Source organism: Desmodus rotundus, chromosome 3 (assembly GCF_022682495.2).
Source record: "Desmodus rotundus isolate HL8 chromosome 3, HLdesRot8A.1, whole genome shotgun sequence".
Lineage (NCBI taxonomy): Eukaryota > Metazoa > Chordata > Mammalia > Chiroptera > Phyllostomidae > Desmodus > Desmodus rotundus.
The window spans coordinates 16,718,669-16,735,299 of record NC_071389.1 but is presented as its reverse complement, the minus strand read 5'-3'; the positions used below and the strand labels follow the sequence as shown (position 1 = coordinate 16,735,299).

Here is a 16,631-nt window from a genome sequence, read left to right as displayed (position 1 = left end):
TGGCATAGGGCAAAATTAGAAAAGACTCCACCGAGGAAGCGCCTTTTAAGCTGGGCTTTGGGAAGAAAGGCCATGACTTTAACAGGCGGAAGGCACAGGACCAGAAGTGAGAGCGGCTGAAGCGCGGAGAGGAGCTTGCGGGCCCTGAGGCCCCAGAGAAGCGGAGGCACTGTGGGCCAGGAAAGGGGCGGGGTCACTGGGGGGCGGGGAAAGGAACCTGGCGCTGTGACTGACACACAGGGCAGGGGCGGGGCTCGGGCTCTCAGCCCTCCCCTGCTCTAGACCCTTGGGCTGTGGTCTGCTCAGCCCCAACTCCCAATCCTCCTGCCAAGTTCCTCCCAACAAGGCGCATGGGAGGGATTTCAATATTCATTTGCCTTGAACAGAAAGCTTTGGGATGGTGGGTAAAGAATGGTGGCAAATTCCAGAGCCTGGGCCCAGGGCAGGATATGCCGGAAGGATGCTCCTTCCCTGTACGCCAGCCACTGGATGGGGACTTGACCAGACCAAGGGCAGAGGTACCCAAGGGCACTAAGGAGATACAAGTTAAAGAGGTAAAGGGGCTGCTGAAGAGACAAAACAAGGACACCGTCTGGAATTAAAACTCTTTATTGTCCTGTTCAGGGAACCCCACACATAGGAGCCCATGGGGCAGGGGTGAGGAGACAAAACCCCTTCCCACAACGTGAAGAGAAGAGGGAGCCAAGGCAGGTGGGAGGAAACGGTTCCCCTTCAGTTCCCCGATGGCACTGGCTGTTCCAATGGCCCCCACATCCTGGGCCCGAGGGGTGCCGTCACCAGTGTGAGGCCCACACCTGGGGCTGGGGCCAGGGCCAGGCTTTGTCTCTACCACTCTCTGATCTACAGGGTGTCACTCTGGACATACCACTGTCATCTCTCCAGCCTGGCTGGGCGAGCTCAGGCCCCAAACTGCAGGGGGAGACAGGTCCAAGTATGCGAATGTCCTGTGAGCATGGAAGACGGGGCTGTGCGGTCTGGAGGACCCGTGGGCGGGGCACAGACTATCGCTAGTGCAGCTTCTGGCGAAAGGGGACTCATCCAGCCTACTGGACAGTTCTAAAGGCCAGTGGCGAGGGCTCTAGGGCAGCTTAACTTGTAGAGACTCCCTAGCCCAGCCCACCGGCTCCAGGACCACAGCCCGGACAGGAGGGCAGGCTCCAAATGCAGTTCTAGCCCATCTGATGGGTCCGCAAGTCCTCCCCTCCCCCGGCAGGCGCTGAGCCGAGGCAGGCAGTGCAGGAGCAGCTCTACAGAGTGAGGCTAGGGCCTTTCCAACAGATGAACAAAGAGGGTCCTCAAGCACAGGGGTCACAGGCCTGGGAAGGAGGGGACAGGGAACTTCCGAGTGACCAGTGAGACACAACATGCAAATACACAACCCCACCCCCAGCTCATCCTCAGCCCTATTCCATCCCACCAAGCCCAGACTCCTGGGTTAAAACCAGCAGCAGGCCTATCCCTGCCTTTTGGGGTGAGAAGGGATCAGGAACCAAAAAGGGTGGTGGGTCCAGGGCCATGAGGCAGCCATCACCGCAGGTTAAAGACCAGGCTGGTGGTTAAGATGATGCCCAGGAGGAGGACGAAGGGTAGCCAGGTCTTCACGAAGGCTCCAACGCTGACAGAGAGAGGAGAGGGGAGCCTGGTGAGTGGGGGTGTCCCCCAGAGCCCCATCCGTCCAAACCCAGAACAGGTTGCTGCCCCTGAGGAAGCTCCTGGAACCCTCACCCCCTAACTTGGTCAACCAAGGGACTGGGCTGGCAGCCCTCATCATGGGGCCTCCTGGGAGGGGTGGAGTCAGCAAGAGTTAGCACAGTGCTGTGGCGGGAGTCAGGGCTCAGGGCACAGCACCAGCTCCGCCTCAGCTTCCGTGTGGCCAGTTACAGTCTCCTCGGGGGGCCTCTAAAAGCCTCTGGTTACAAAAAGACCCCTGAGAGTCTCCTTTTCAGAAGGTCTTAACTGATGAGGGCCACTAGAGGAAAGCTTGGAGAGGTGGCCTGGCTGCCCAGGTGCATGCTGGCTCCCAGGCGGGCAAGTCACTCAACCTCTCTGGGCTGCCTTTACCTGTAAATTGGGACTAATGCCTGTGACTTCACAGATCATGAGGCTGTGGCTTCCCAGGTCCTTCCGGGCCACCACTGGGGCCCACCTGCCAGAACCCTTCCTCAGGTGATGGATGCTGGGAAGGGAGTGTGTGAGGGTCTCTTAGTTCCCTCGACTCGAGCACAGGGCTCTGTGCAGCAAAGCCTCCCCAAGGGGCCAGAATCACTGCCACTATCTTACCAAGACCAGCTGCAGCTGAGAGGCCAAGGCAATCACCTAAGATCTCACAGTGAGCAAGTGGCAGAGGTGAGCTTGGGACTCAGGTGAAGCTGAACTTCAGCACTGCCACCTTCCTCTCCACCAAAAACTCAGCTAGTTTCTGGAACCTTCAGAGCTCCAACCAGCGTCTGCTTTGTCCCTGCCGGCTGAAGGACTCCAGAAGTGGCCCTGCAGGTACGCTTGGGAGAGCAGCCCTGGGAGGGCGGCCGGTGCGTGGCTCACCTGACATACTTCCCATACAGCAGACAGAAGAAGCAGAGAGTCACCATGTTCCAGCTGGTGCTGTTGTTGTAGCGCATCAGGTTCAGGGCCAATGCCACGTGTGAGTGGCAGTTGTCACAGCAGAGATTGTGCTGGAGATGCAGGAAGGATGGGGTCAGGCTGGGCTATGAGGGAACCCCCCACCCCGGTTCTCATTTTCAGGTGCAGCTCACCTACCATGCGGTGCTTGTATTCCTCAGAGGCGTCATGCACTGCTGTGTCCCATGCATTGGGCCCGCTAGCGTAAACCCGAGCAGGGTCCAACTTCCAGTACCTGAGGGGAGAGGGGGGTTCTGGGCACTAGCTCAGCTCCACCAATGTTCCCTAATGCCCACTCTGTGCAGGGCCCTGAGCTGGTTGCTGAAACTGCAGGGGTGGGCCAGGTCCAGGAAAGGAAAAGCCACGTCCAGGTCCATGTAACAGTGTGAGATGCCCAATGCCATGTGGATCCTGGGGAGGACATGAACTAACTCAGTTGAGGGTATGAGAGGCTTTCTCGGGTGACACGGAGCCCAGTTTGAAGGAAGAGGGGTTAGCCAGGCGCAGAACAGGGAACAGCCATTCTAGGCAGAGGGAACAGTTTGAACGGAGGAAGAGGCACAGAAGTGCAGTGTGTGCCAGCAATCGGAGGGGAGCAGGGTGATGGCATGTTGGAAGGTGAGGCTGGAGATACAGGTGGAGCCGTATTGCAGGGGCCTTGAATGTCTGCCTGAGGAGTTTATATATCAAAAAGCACTCCCCCCAGCTCTCCACATGGGGTACTAGGGTGAGTGGGAGAGTAGCTGGTGAAACTAAAGCTCATGAACCTCAAGCTAGCTGAGACCCCAAAGAGAATGCTTGGTACAGGAGCCTGGAGAAGAGATTTTCAGCTGGTGTGCTGCCGCAGGAACACCAGCTGCAAGGATTTTTTTAGCTTCATCCAAGGACGCTTTTCTCATTGCTTTTAGAGGAAGGGAGAGAGAGAAACATCGATCGGCTGCCTCCTATAAACACCTGGACCAGGGATCAAATCCCCAGACTAGGTCTGTGCCTCGACTGGGAACTGAACCCAAGACCTTTTGGTTGTGGGCCAATGCTCCAACTGAGCCACAACAGCCAGGAATAGCCGCGAGAATTTTTAAAACATGTAATACTTGACTACTGCGACCTGCGAACTGAAAAGTCGCTGGTTTGATTCCCAGTCAGGGCACATGCCTGGGTTGTGGGCCAGGTCCCCAGTTACGGGTGTGAGCGGCAACCACACATTGATGTTTCTCTCCCACTCTTTCTCCCTCCCTTCCCCTCTCTAAAAATAAATTAAAAAAAAAAAAAGACAACAGCCAACACAATAGCCAACCAGTGTGAATGAGTAAAAAATAGACCTATTTTTTGATCAGACTGGCAAAAAACATATATTTTGGTGTGCCACAGAATTTTAATAATTAGTTTCTGTGTGCCACGAGATGAAAAAGGTTGAAAATCGTTGGCCGAGAGACAAGAGACCAATGAGAAATCAACATGGCCTGGGCGGGGACTGCCCTCAAACGGAGGAAGCCAGAAGGCTGCCTCTGCTGTGTGGGACACCAACTCCTCGGGCCCTGGCCCCCCCTGGACGTGGCTTCTGTGAAAGGGCGCCCGGCGCTGCTGTGAGCGCGCGGGTGACGGAGGCACTGTGTTCTGAACCACATTTGAGGTGGGCCTCCCAAGAGAGAAAAAATTAAGTCCAAAAATCCAAGCAAATTCGCAACAGTTCCCAGAGGGCTTGCGCTGCTCTTACTCCTTCCAACCACGGCCTTCCAAGGGAGTTTCAAACAACACCCCCCTTACACCTTAAAGGGTGTGTTGGCTCCTTGAAGGGCAGGAGAAAGAGTCCAGGTTTTGGAGCGAGACAGACCTGGGTGTGAGTCTCAGCTCTGTGTGATCTTGACCAAGTCTCTTCCCTTTCCTCACCCTTCCAACGGAGCAGGGAACACGGCCCTGCCGAGCTGAGGCAAGGCCTTGCTGGCCTGTGGACAAAGGGCCCAGCCAGGAGGAACCTGGCCCTAGGGCCAATCACATGGGTGTTCATCACTTACTTGGCAGGCTTCCCAAAGGCCATGTTGTCTTCCTGTTGAGGGACAAGAGCAGAGGTCAGTGGGGAACATGCATCCAGCCGGGAAGACAGACCTGGGTTGGTGGTGGAAGTGCAGGGACTTAGTATGTTGGGCGGGCGGAAGTAGGGCCCAGACCCGCTCCAGGGCTGGCTCGGTGTGCGAAGTGTCAGCAGCAACTCATCTGTGGGGAGAAGGCAGCACGGCAGCGGTGCAAGAGCGCTGTGTGCCAAGACCAAAGACTCGGGGTGCCAGCCCCATGGTGTGGCTACCAGTAATTCTCCCATTCTCCCTGAGTCTCATTTCCTCCGAGTTCTCTGGTCAATCTCCAATCTTTGATCACAGGGATGAAGGAGGGCGCCCTCTGACCTCCCGACCCGACAGCGGTGCCCACAGAGAGCCCTTCTCCGCCTGTGCCTGTCAGACTGCATGCAGAGCCGGACGGTGAGGGGCCAGGGCTGGCGCACCCTTCCGCGGGGGGGGCATTTCAGCTACGTCCTAGACATGCCGCGTAAGGTGTGCGGGAGATACGCAGGGACAGATTCTGGGTTCAGAATCTGCGGGCAGCTGGTCAAAGATGAATCATCATAAAAGTGTGTGACAGTGAAAGCGATGGATGTGAAAGCCCTTTGCTGTGTGAAGATGACCGTAACTACTGCTAAGATGAACAGGTTAGTGCCACCCCACCCTTCCATTTCAGCCTCTGATGAAACTGCACCCTCAAAATAGGCAGGATGCTGCCTGCACACCTGGAACACGCCCACAGCACCCATCTTAGGCACAACCCCCCAAAAGAACACAGCTGACTCGTTGTAGAAGGCCCAACCCCTCTTTTCCATGGCCACCCCCCTGGAACCGTGTCAGCCTCCCCTGTGCCCCCACCTTGTGACTCCCACCTTCTGAAGGTCCAGAGATGTGCTTCCTGATGGTCTGACTCTCCACTCTTGCCTCTAACCCCTACCCATGTCTCAGGAACCCAAGGGGTGGGGAAAGGGCTGGGTCAGTTACTTAAGAAACCTTCTGGCCACACTGCCCTCCTGGCCTGTCCTGGAGGCAAGAGAAGGGGTAAAGGGGTCAAACACTGGTGAGGAGCAGGGGCCAGGGCTGCGTGCTATCTGCATTCTTTTGGGTCTTGGAGAGACAGGAAGCTGCCTGCAGGCAAGACAGGCCAACTTTCCACCTAAGCCTTCGAACCCTCCCGAGTGGGGAGGGATGGGGACTCACCGAGACAAAGTAGGGGCCAGCAAAGTCCCGAATGACTCCTGTGGATGTGCAGATGCCCATGTGGCCAATGATGGGGAAAAACCACCTGTGAGAAAAAAAGGACAGGGAAGAAGCTGAGCCTAGGGACACTCCATCTAGTGTGACAGCGTGTGACTGTGACACTGTGTGATGAGTGCCAACAGGGTGGCTACGGGGCTGGGGACAACAAGGAGAGGGACAAGTACAAATGCACAGCACAGTAGAATACCACCTACCCACACAGAATATAACTAAAAGGGCAATAACACTGAGTGGGTGAGGCCCTGGCTGGTGTGGCTCAGTGGGTTGAGCATCAGCCTGCAAATGGAAAGGTTGAGGGTTCGATTCCCAGTCAGGGCACATGCCTGGGTTGTGGGCCTGATCCTCAGTTGCGGGTGCATGAGATCGATGTTTCTCTCCCTCTCTCCTTCCCTTCCCCTCTCTCTAAAAAATAAATAAAATCTTAAAAACAAAACTGGCACTCTCAATCACTGATAGTGACCGTATGAACTGTTTCTATTACTTCTGAAACCCCGGCAAGCACAACACTGTGTGCCTCAGCAGTGCCACTTCGGTGTCTACGCCCAACAGAAACGAATGCGCGCGGCCACCAAAGCCCTGGGCAAGAATGTTCACAGCACCAGTATGGACAAGAGCAGAAGCAGGAAGCGACATCTGTCAAAACTCATTACACTTCACACTTAAAATGCAGGGTCCAGCACAAATAACACCCCTTTTTAATTACAAAATCTTTTATTACAAAACCATAAGCACGTAATTCTGCAACGTAACAATATCACACTCAAGCACACCAGATGACCTTTTAGGTGAAATGTCCAAATTAAAACTATAAATTATTACAGCCATGTTTTTGCCCTACCAACCACACTCAAGCAGGCGTTACTTCTGCCGGACCCTGTACATGCATTTTATTATTTGTCAATTATATCTCAATAAAGCTGATTTAAAAAAATAATGAAAAAATCCCAATGTCTAACAACAGTAAAATGAGTAGGTAAATTGGGTTACAGCCATGTAATGCAATAGTAGGTAACAATGAAAAAGAACAGATTTCTGCCACACACAACACATAGTCTCACAGACATAAGACAGAGTAAAAGAAACCTTATGCAAAGGTACACATGGGTTGGCCACAAAGTTCATTCGTTTTTTCCCCTTAAGCTGGCTCTAACAGCATTTAGTTGTCTTTAACTTCATTCAAAACAATTTTGTTAGACTGTATCATAACAGCTGTCATATCAGTGTGTATAAAAAAGCTTACCAAAATTGGTGAATTTTTGTGTAGCCATTTTAATATTGAAGATGAAAGAAATACACAATATTTTCGGCATATTATGCTTTATTATTTCCAGAAAGGTAAAAATGCAAAAAAAGATCTGTGCAATGTATGGAGAAGGCTCTACGACTGATCGAATGTGTCAAAAGTGGTTTATGAAGTTTTTAAAAATTTATTTATTTTTGGAGAGAGGGGAAGGGAGGGAGAGAGAGGGAAACATCAAAGTGTGGTAGTCTCTCGAGCGCCCCCTACTGGGGACCTGACCTGCAGCCCAGGCATGTGCCCTGACTGGGAATCAAACTGGTGACCCTTTGGTTCGCAGGCCGGCACTCAATCCACTGAGCCACACCAGCCAGGGCTGGTTTACGAAGTTTTGTGCTGGAGATTTCTCGTTGGACAAAGCTCCAAGGTCAGGTAGACCAGTTGAAGTCGACAGCGATCAAATTGAGACATTAATTGAGAACAATCAACATTCTACCATGTGGGAAATAGCCAACATACTCAAATATCCAAACCAATAAAGTTATTGGTGAAAATGAAAAATGTGTCTTTAATTTGATAGAAAAAACCATACAGACTTTTTGGTCAACCCAATACATACTATTCTGTTTACATGAAGTTCAGAAACAGTCCGAAGTAATCCACAGTGCTAGAAGGCAAAAGAGGGGAAATCTCCGTGGTAAAACTGACTGGCATAAGCAAGCCCCGTGGGTATTTCAAATGTTCTCTATATTGACCTAGATGACATACGTATACATATGTAAAAACTCACTGAGCTCTATACTTAAGATTTATACATTGTATGGTATATGTTATATCTCAATAAAATGTTTTTTAAAAAGGTAGGGGAGGCATTTAAACCAATCTGTGGGTGGGGGTAGTTCAGGGAAGGCTTTCCCGAGGAAATGATGAAACTGTATGTGCAAGGGTAGAGATTAGGAACTAAAAGTTCAAATTCTTAAAAGCGATGGGCATTTTGTTCTGGCTGGTGTGGCTCAGTGGACTGAGGCTGGCCTGCATGCCAAAGGGTCACTGGTCGATTCCCAGTCAGGGCACAGGCCTGGGTTGCAGGCCGGGTTCCCTGTAGGGGGCGTGCGAGAGGCAACCACACATTGATGTTTTCCTCTCTCCCTCCTTTCCCCTCTAAAAATAAATAAATAAATAAAATCTTCAAAAAAACAAAAAAAAGCGATGGGCATTTAAAAAAACCAAATCTCAGATAGATCCCCATATGGAAAACACAAAGGAATCCCGCGTTCTGTCTGTAGTCTGAGAACCATGGCCCTAAGGGCCTAGGTGCAGGAGAGACTGATCCCAAGTGCTCGTCTCAAGGCTGCACCGTGCGAGGGAGGAGGCAGCAAAGCCAAGGCAGATGCAGATGATTACGTGAGGCTGAGGCAGGCAGTAAGACCTCACAGATGAGGTGACTTTCCACCCTCCTGTGCAAGACCAGGATGTCTACAGGCAGAAAGCGAAACTCTAGCAGCGAAGCGCGCCGTGAGTCTGCACAGTGGGAGCGGGTCAGAAGTGGAGGGAAGGACAGCGGCCAGTTCAGAGGTTATTCTGGAACACTGGCAGGAGAAGACGGTGACCTCGCCCACAGTACTGTTGGTGGTGGTCAGAAGCTGATGGAATCAAAGATCTTTAAAGAAACACTGGACAGTTTTCGGACTCTCTAGAGCATACAGGTCTTCCAGGTCTGCAGCCTGAGCACCTGAGAGGATGGGGCCGGAGTGGCTTTTTGAGAAGGTAAATTCAGATTCCATCATTCCTTTGCTTAACACCCATGGATGGCTTCCTGCCACACTTACACTTCAAGCCCCTTTCGGCAGTTTGGCCCTGCTGATCCTCTCGTGCCTCTCTCTAGCTGCACTGCCTGCCTCTGGTTCCTCAAGTACACCAACGCTTATTCTGCATTTGTCTCTGCCGTGAACACTTTTCTGCCAGAGCTTCAGGGTGCTTGGCTGTTTCTTATTGTTGAGGCCTCAGCTTGACTGGCACTTCAGCGGTCTTCCCTGATCATGCCTAGAGTAGTCACACGCAGCCGCAGGCACCCTAACGCCCATGGCTCGGCTTCAATTTCTCTACAGTATCTACTACTTTCTGAAATGATCTTTACTTACATGGTTACTGGCTCTCTCTTCCCATTGGTACATAAACTGCAAGAGAGTAGGATTTCCTCTTATTTATCAGAGTAGTCCCCAAAGTCAATGCCTAATATATAGCTGGAGCTAAGTATTCACTGACTAAGTTATGAATGAGTGAATGTCCCACATTTAAGAGTAGAGTCAGGCTCTGAAGTCAGATCTGGGTAGAGTTCTGACTTTGTTTTGAGCGAGTTCTCATTCCCATCTCTGTCAGTGAGAGGGGGACAGTAATGATAATTACCTCAGTGGGCAGAGGGGCTACCATGAGGATTACGTAGGATATGCAAAGTGCTTACCATACTTCCTTACACTTGGTAGTTGCTCAATGTTGTTATCATGACGTGTTCAATAAATAAATACATGCTATCTGATTGGCTGAACTGGCAGAGCATAAGTTGCTGAAGACCCATAGTGGCCAAAGGATGGACACTCAGAATTATGGGAAAGCATTAATATTTTCTCTGGCTTCCTAGACTCTAATCTCAGGACCCCTTTGCCCCCCAACTCCTTTCATCTAGTTGGGGAGATCTGGGACCAGTACCCCATGTACCACAGCTGTGCTGGCAGCTGGTGATGGAAATTAAGAGTGAAGGCTGGGCCGACAGCAGAGCCCTGTGCCCAAGGAAGGCCCAAAGAACAAACGCTCAAGTTATTCATCAGTCTGGAAGCTTCACGAAGGCAAGCTCCACAGCTGCTTTCTACGTAGACCTAGTACATGTAGGCCCTCAACAACTACATATTGAGTGAATGAATGAATGAATGAATGAGTTACTAAGTCTGGAACTTCTATCTGGGAAGGTAGACTGCCTCAGTGGAAAAAGCCTCATGCTGGCTTCTAAGCCTTTATTTCCTCATCTATAACATGGAGAACACAGGATCTATTTTCATTGGGTTGATGTAAGGACTGAGTAAGATAGTGAATATGTCTGGCCCAGAACAGAAGTATCCAGTGTTAGCCGTTTTTATTAGTCATAGCTATTATCTGTCTTTTCATGCAGAATTGTCGACACCTCTGAGGGGGTGGACAGGTCTTTGGATTCAGCTGCCTCCCCTCCGATCCCCCACCCTAAGACAGATGACAGGTCCTGGTGCCACATCTCCTCCTCGTTCTGCGCCCTAGGTCAGCAGTCATCCCAATGCACTAGGACGTAGTTCACCCATCTCTCTCTCTCTCCCTACTGCTGGAGGGTGAGTCTTTCTGTGGAAACACGAGCCCTTTGACGGGGCGCTCCGGTTTATGCATCTTGGTCTTATGAGCACTGTGAACAGATCTAAACAGAAATGGGGTGGGAGCTGCTTCTGGCCCAGAAGACTGCCGATCACGGTGCCTCCAGCTCATGTTGCTACTAGCTCTCTAAATAGCAGAGGACTCCACAAACGTGTTTTTGAGAACAGAGAAAAACCAAAGAGATCTTAGGATAACAAGACAGGTGTTAGCAAAAGCGATATATTCCCTGACTATCCCCCCCACTTATTCATTCTTCCATTAACATTTCATTTTCTTCATAGCACTAATCACTATCAGAAGCTACTAGCTTACTTGTTTACTACCTCCTTTCACCATGATTTAAACTCCATGACAGCAAGAACCATATACGCTGTATTCACCACCGTATATTCTTATCACCTAGAACTACTCTAAGGAACATTAAATGAATTAATGAACACTTTCTTTTTTAAATGCTCACCTGAGAATATGTTTATTGATTTGAGAGAGAGAGAGAGAGAGAGAGAGAGAGAGAGAGAAACACTGATGGGTTGCCTCCCTTTTGCATCTCAGTTGGGGATCGAACCTGTAACCTAAGCATGTGCCCTGACCAGGGATTGAACCTGCAACATTTTGGTGTACAGGACGATGCTCCAAACAACTGAGCCACCTGGCCAGGGCCACATTTTCATATATATTTTATTTTTAAAGAACTCAGACTTAGATGTTCTAAACAAATGCATAAGCATTTGAAAACGCAAAACTAAAGTATTTTTACATAAGACAAAAATGAAGGTCATTTTAGGATCAGCAACAGATAAGGCCAAAATGATCCCTTCTCCACCCCAGTTGGCTGTTCTTGATAGAAGAAACAAAACTATCCCATCAGGTGAGAGAGGACAGGACGTGGTCCAAGACAGAAAGTTATGGAGTCAGAAGCCTGAGTTTGGGTCGCCTCTGCTTAGTGGCACGTGTCCCTGATCAGGATATCAAACGACTCCAGACACTCGGCTTCATCATCTAAGAAGATAATTTGTATCTTAGAAAGTGGCTGTGAATCAATTCTCAGCCTCTTGGCTAATATCAAGTGAAAGTAGCTGTGAAATTCAGACAAAATGGGTGTGAAAGAGCTTGGCCAACTGTCCAGCACTGTGAGGAGTGGTTATTATCAGCTGTCAAGACCGAAGCAGGAGGGCAAACCAGCTCTCCACAACTAGGAGCTCCTCGCTAAACGGCGGCAGCAATACCTCCTTTCTCTCCTGACAAAGGCTAATGCTATAGAAATAACCTTTGTTTGAGAGGCAAGCACCCTGGGACCTAAACTGAGATGGTGTGTAATCTCCAGTCTCACCTGTAAGACAAAGGGTTGGACACCCAAATCTCTGGGGGTCCTAACAATGTTAACATCCCAGGAACCCGTATGGTCTCAACCAAATTCTTCCAGGCCCAGCAGGATTTGTCTTGCGTATAGGAAGTGATCAGAAAGCATTTGCTCAATGAATGAAAAAAACCTGAGTGAATGAAGATATCTTCTCAGACCGTATTAGGGACCCTTCTTCTGTACAAACTTCCTAGTCACAGACCCTTTGTCGCCGGTCTACAACTGTCTTTCTCCCTGACTAGACCGGTGCAATGAGCGGAGGGAGCGTGTCCCATCATCAGCAGAAACTGGCAATGCGCGGGGCAAGATCTGAGGGCCGAACCCAAAGGAAGGGGTTGCTGTGGATCGGGGCCGGAGGGTGGCCCGGGGGCGCCCCATGGACGCCCCGCGGGCCCAGGCTCTCCCCGTCCCCAGGCGGATACCAGAGGAAACTCACGTAAGCACCGGGATGGGCGTCCACACCACGCAGTAGGGGAAGCGGCTCCGCTCCACGTCCATGGCGCCGCCGCCGGAGCCACTAAATTGCTTCTTGTCCGTCTCGGCCGCCGTCGGCACCTCCACTTCCGCCATTCCGGGCGGGGGTGCCGGCGGCGGCAACAGGAGCAGCGAAATCCCTTCCGCTTCCGCCCCGCTCTCGGTGGCGTCACTTCCGGAGGTGGGGTCCGCACGGTTTGGCCTTCCCCCCGGGAATTGGAGTCGCGTCGGTCTGGGCCCGGGCTGCCTATCTCTCCTTTCTCCCCATTCCCCCGGTTCTCTCCAGCCCCGCGGGTTTGCGCCTACACAGTACAGCTGTGAAAGGGATGCCCTCAGGTAGCGCGCAGTGTGACGCGGGAGACCCACCAAGAACTCTAATTCATTAAGCGAAGGTCTCGGTCCTAAAAGGTGTGATACAGTCGCTATTTATCGAGCACTTCTTCGGTGCCAAGCACTTGACACAGTTTCTAATCGCCATAAATTGATTAGACATGTGAATTTACGTATTTCCTCCAGGTAACAAGTGAGCAATTGAGGATCAAGGGGTGGTGAGTGCCCACGACTCAAACCCAAGTCTGTCTCCCTTGTCCTTTTCAGTCTGTGATCTCTTACGAGGCAGTGGTAGCACGAAGGACAGACTGAAATATTGTGTGTGGTGTGTGTGTTGAAGTAGGGGAGACTTGCCTGAAGATATTTGAGCTGAGTCTTGATGTTTGCCAGGTGGCACGGGGTGGGGGTGGAGGGATACGTGCAGCCGTGCAAAGGACGGGCTTAAGAGAGCACAGTGTGCAGGTTGTGATTATCACCTTGGCTGGAGTAAATCACAAGCTTTAGATGCGATCCGATCCCTTCCTTGTACAAATGGGAAAACTGAGGCTCAGGGAAGTTACATAATTGTCTGAGATCACACACAATCGTGTAAAGTTAGGCTCAAATCTTGGATTTTTGGAGGCTTTTTTAAGGATGCCGAGATGGACAAAATAGAATATGCTGGGGTGGCAAAGGGAAATGGGGGAACAAGAAGGAAAACAGCAACTAAAAACCAGGCCAGAGGGAGATAGGGACAAGTCTACTTAGGAAGGTGGGAGTTAGGCCTTTTTTTGAAGGTCTTTCATTGAATTACCTTCCTTCAACGCTGATCTGCAGAAAAGCTGCTGTCCTAACACCTAATATTTTAATGCATTTTGAGGGGTGTGTCTGTCTCTGTTATGGAACTCCAAGGTCCTTGATTTCAGTAGCTAGCATAGTTCCTAGTGCAGAGTGGATGCCCATTAGATGTTTATTGGTTTATTGAATGATTGAATGGATGTTTTATAAAGGCCTCATAGATATCACAACTGAAAATGATTCTAACCCACTCAAAATTTGTTGAGTATGTTTGTGCCTCTCCTGTGACCCATTTGTAGTGTGTGATCCTTGAAGGGCAGCAACCAGCATCTAGCATAGGGTTTGGAATAGATTAGATGTGCGGTGTTTGTCGAATGAATAAATGACATTACTTCTCAATTCAATCACTATAGCTATCTAATCTCTTCTGAATCACAGGCTCTGAGGAAGGTCTGTGCCTTAGACATTCCTTTACCATCACTGTCAACACACAATTCTAGCACAGGGCTTATGGGTGCCCTTTAAGCACTTATTGTAGGTATGGATGCATAAACCACGTAAGTCTTTCTTAGGACCTGCCACAAATGTGGCAGTACTAACACTAGTACTGCCCTTAACCTGACAACCTTTGGTGGCTTCCCACTGCACTCCAGATAAACATCTTACCATGGTTCACAGGGCCTGCATCTGGGCCCTGCCCTCATGTGTTCCCTGCACTAAAGCTACCCCGGCCTTTTTTAGTTCCTCTTATGTGCCATGCTCTTTCATATCCAGGAATGTGGCACACTGTTCTCCTGACTGAAATCCCTCGACCCCCAACACTTAAACTGGCTAGCGTGCATTCATTTCATAGTGAATGTCACTTTCTCAGAGATCCCTTCCCTGGTCACCCAATCTAAATTAGAAAGTCCCTGCCCCAGCTGGTGTGGCTCAGTGGATTGAGTGCTGGCCTGTGAACCAAAGGGTCGCCAGTTTGATTCCCAGTCAGGGCACATGCCCGGGTTGTGGGCCAGATTCCCAGCACGGGGGTGTGCAAGAGGCAACCACACATTGATGTTTCCCTCCCTCCCTTCCCCTCTCTAAAACTAAGTAAGTAAAATCTTTTTAAAAAAGAAAGAAAAGAGAGCCCCTGGAGATCTCCCTTGGAACAACCTGTTCTTTTCCCTCAGAGCACGTTTGTAGCTGTGTCCTTCTGGATTCCCCCACTAAGCTGGAAACCCCTTGAGGGCAGAAACTCCGTTCACTTCTGTAACCCCAATGCCTAGTAGTGTGTAGAACATAGCATTTGCTTAATACACATTTGCTAAATTGAATTAATGGCAAATATTTGTGAGCTTGGTGTCATGTGCCAGGTACAGACAGTCTTAAGGGCAGCAGCCTAGCTTATCACCTGCTACCACTGGGTGCTCCAAGCTTTTTAAAGGGGCCCATGGAGGTTGATAGGCACAATGTTCAGGAGTAGGGTCTGACCAGAAAGCCCTAGCTCCCTTCCCCACAGCCTGCCCCATCCTACCCTTGGCCTAGGCAGCAGCAGATGCAGGCACATGAGGAAGGCCAGGTACCTGGAGGGAGGAGCCAGCTCCTTCTCTGACTCCTCTGGTGCCCCAACCCCAGGCTTGCTCCTCATCACACCATCCACAGGGTGCCCTCTCACACATACACATCACCTTGTTTCTCTCACCCACTCTAAAAACCTCCTTGGCTTGTGCCCTTGCCTCCTCTGCTGCTGCCACCCCTATCACCCACAGCCAGATGGGAAATCTCCATCAAAGGCTAACGCTTCCTTCCAGGCTCAGGATCACAGCAGGGTCCTGGAAGAAGCTCCTCTAACAGAGAACTCAGGAAAGGATTGATAGGGCGCATAGCTACCCCTCCCCCAACACACACCCCGACCTAAAATAGGAATGACCATCTGGATCCACTTATAGGGCAGGCTGGGGGAGGGAAGGAAGGCTGAGCTGGGAAAGCTTGGAGGGTAAGATGTTGCTTGTCTGAAGGGTGAACTCAGGGCATCCTCTCTTGGTGGAAGTCCCCTCAGTTGGCCCCATGTACGAGTTCCCAGGGCTCACATTCTACCTCTCTTAGGCCATTTCACTCCTCACTCTGGCATTCAAGGCCCCCACAGCCTGGCCCCAAACTCCAGCCTTCTTTTCCAGCTCATCTCTGTCTCCCTTGGGACTTGCTGGGCGTTAACCTCACTGGGATGCCTGCCCCGTCAGAGAACAGAAACCTGCACTGCATGCCTCATGTCTTTGCTCACACTGTTCCTTCCGCAGAATGCCCTTCCCCTCCTCTCCTACACCACTTGCAAGGTTTCTGGCAAATGCTCCCTCTTTGCTCCCAGAGCACGGAGGCTGTTTCTACCTATTGAATATTCATGTGTGCTTGCATTAGCATTAGCTGTTTACATATCTGTCTCCCCCAAGAGACTGTGAACTCCTTGAGAAGGGGACTGACTGGATCTATTGGTTCCTGTATTCCGCACAGCAACTGGCAGATAGGAAGTGCTCAGGGAATGTCACTGGAGCTACTTGTTGACCATAGGTAGCCTCCTTTAAGGCTCAGGGGAGAATCACCTCAATCAATAACCCAGGGAAGCAAGGCTGAGCCAGGGGCAATCTCCGCTGCAGGTTGGAAGAGCTGCTGGGCGTCAGGCAGTGTGGGAGGGCAGTGTCCTCTCTTCTGCAGCCTTTCTGCTTCTGTTCCATTCATTACCTTCTCTGTTTCCTGGAGACTGGGATTCTGCCCACGAAGCCCTAGATTTCAGGATGCCTTCAAACCTTTCCATGGTGAGGAGAGGACCGTCTGAAAACAGACCTTCTGACCCTTTAGACATCAGAGTTTACGATTTTCTTTTCCATTTCATTTTACAAATGGACAAACTTACTTAAGATTATAGGAAGCATAGCAAGGACCAGAATCTGAGTCTCCAACTCCCAGGTGGGCAGTATGCAACCATGGTTCAACAGGTGAACTTGCGAATCAGCCAGCAAGCCCAGTGTTTGAACCTTTGTCAGTGGCTGTCATACCTTCGGAAAGTAACTGAACCTGTCAAGGCATCAGTTTCCTCACCTCTAAAATGGGAAATGATAATTCACATCAAGTA

At 50.7% G+C, this 16,631-nt stretch overlaps 1 protein-coding gene across 1 annotated transcript; it reads right to left on the bottom strand.

Annotated features, from left to right (window-relative positions):
* Positions 1 to 593: 593 nt before the first annotated feature.
* Positions 594 to 12,566, bottom strand: TMEM222 (transmembrane protein 222). Its single transcript, XM_024554128.3, has 6 exons — positions 12,381 to 12,566; positions 5,895 to 5,979; positions 4,656 to 4,687; positions 2,779 to 2,875; positions 2,563 to 2,693; positions 594 to 1,636 (listed from the first exon to the last, which is right to left on the bottom strand). Exons 1-6 carry the CDS (start codon positions 12,512 to 12,514, stop codon positions 1,549 to 1,551), a joined length of 567 nt encoding a protein of 188 aa, XP_024409896.3. The 5' UTR covers positions 12,515 to 12,566; the 3' UTR covers positions 594 to 1,548.
* Positions 12,567 to 16,631: the final 4,065 nt, after the last annotated feature.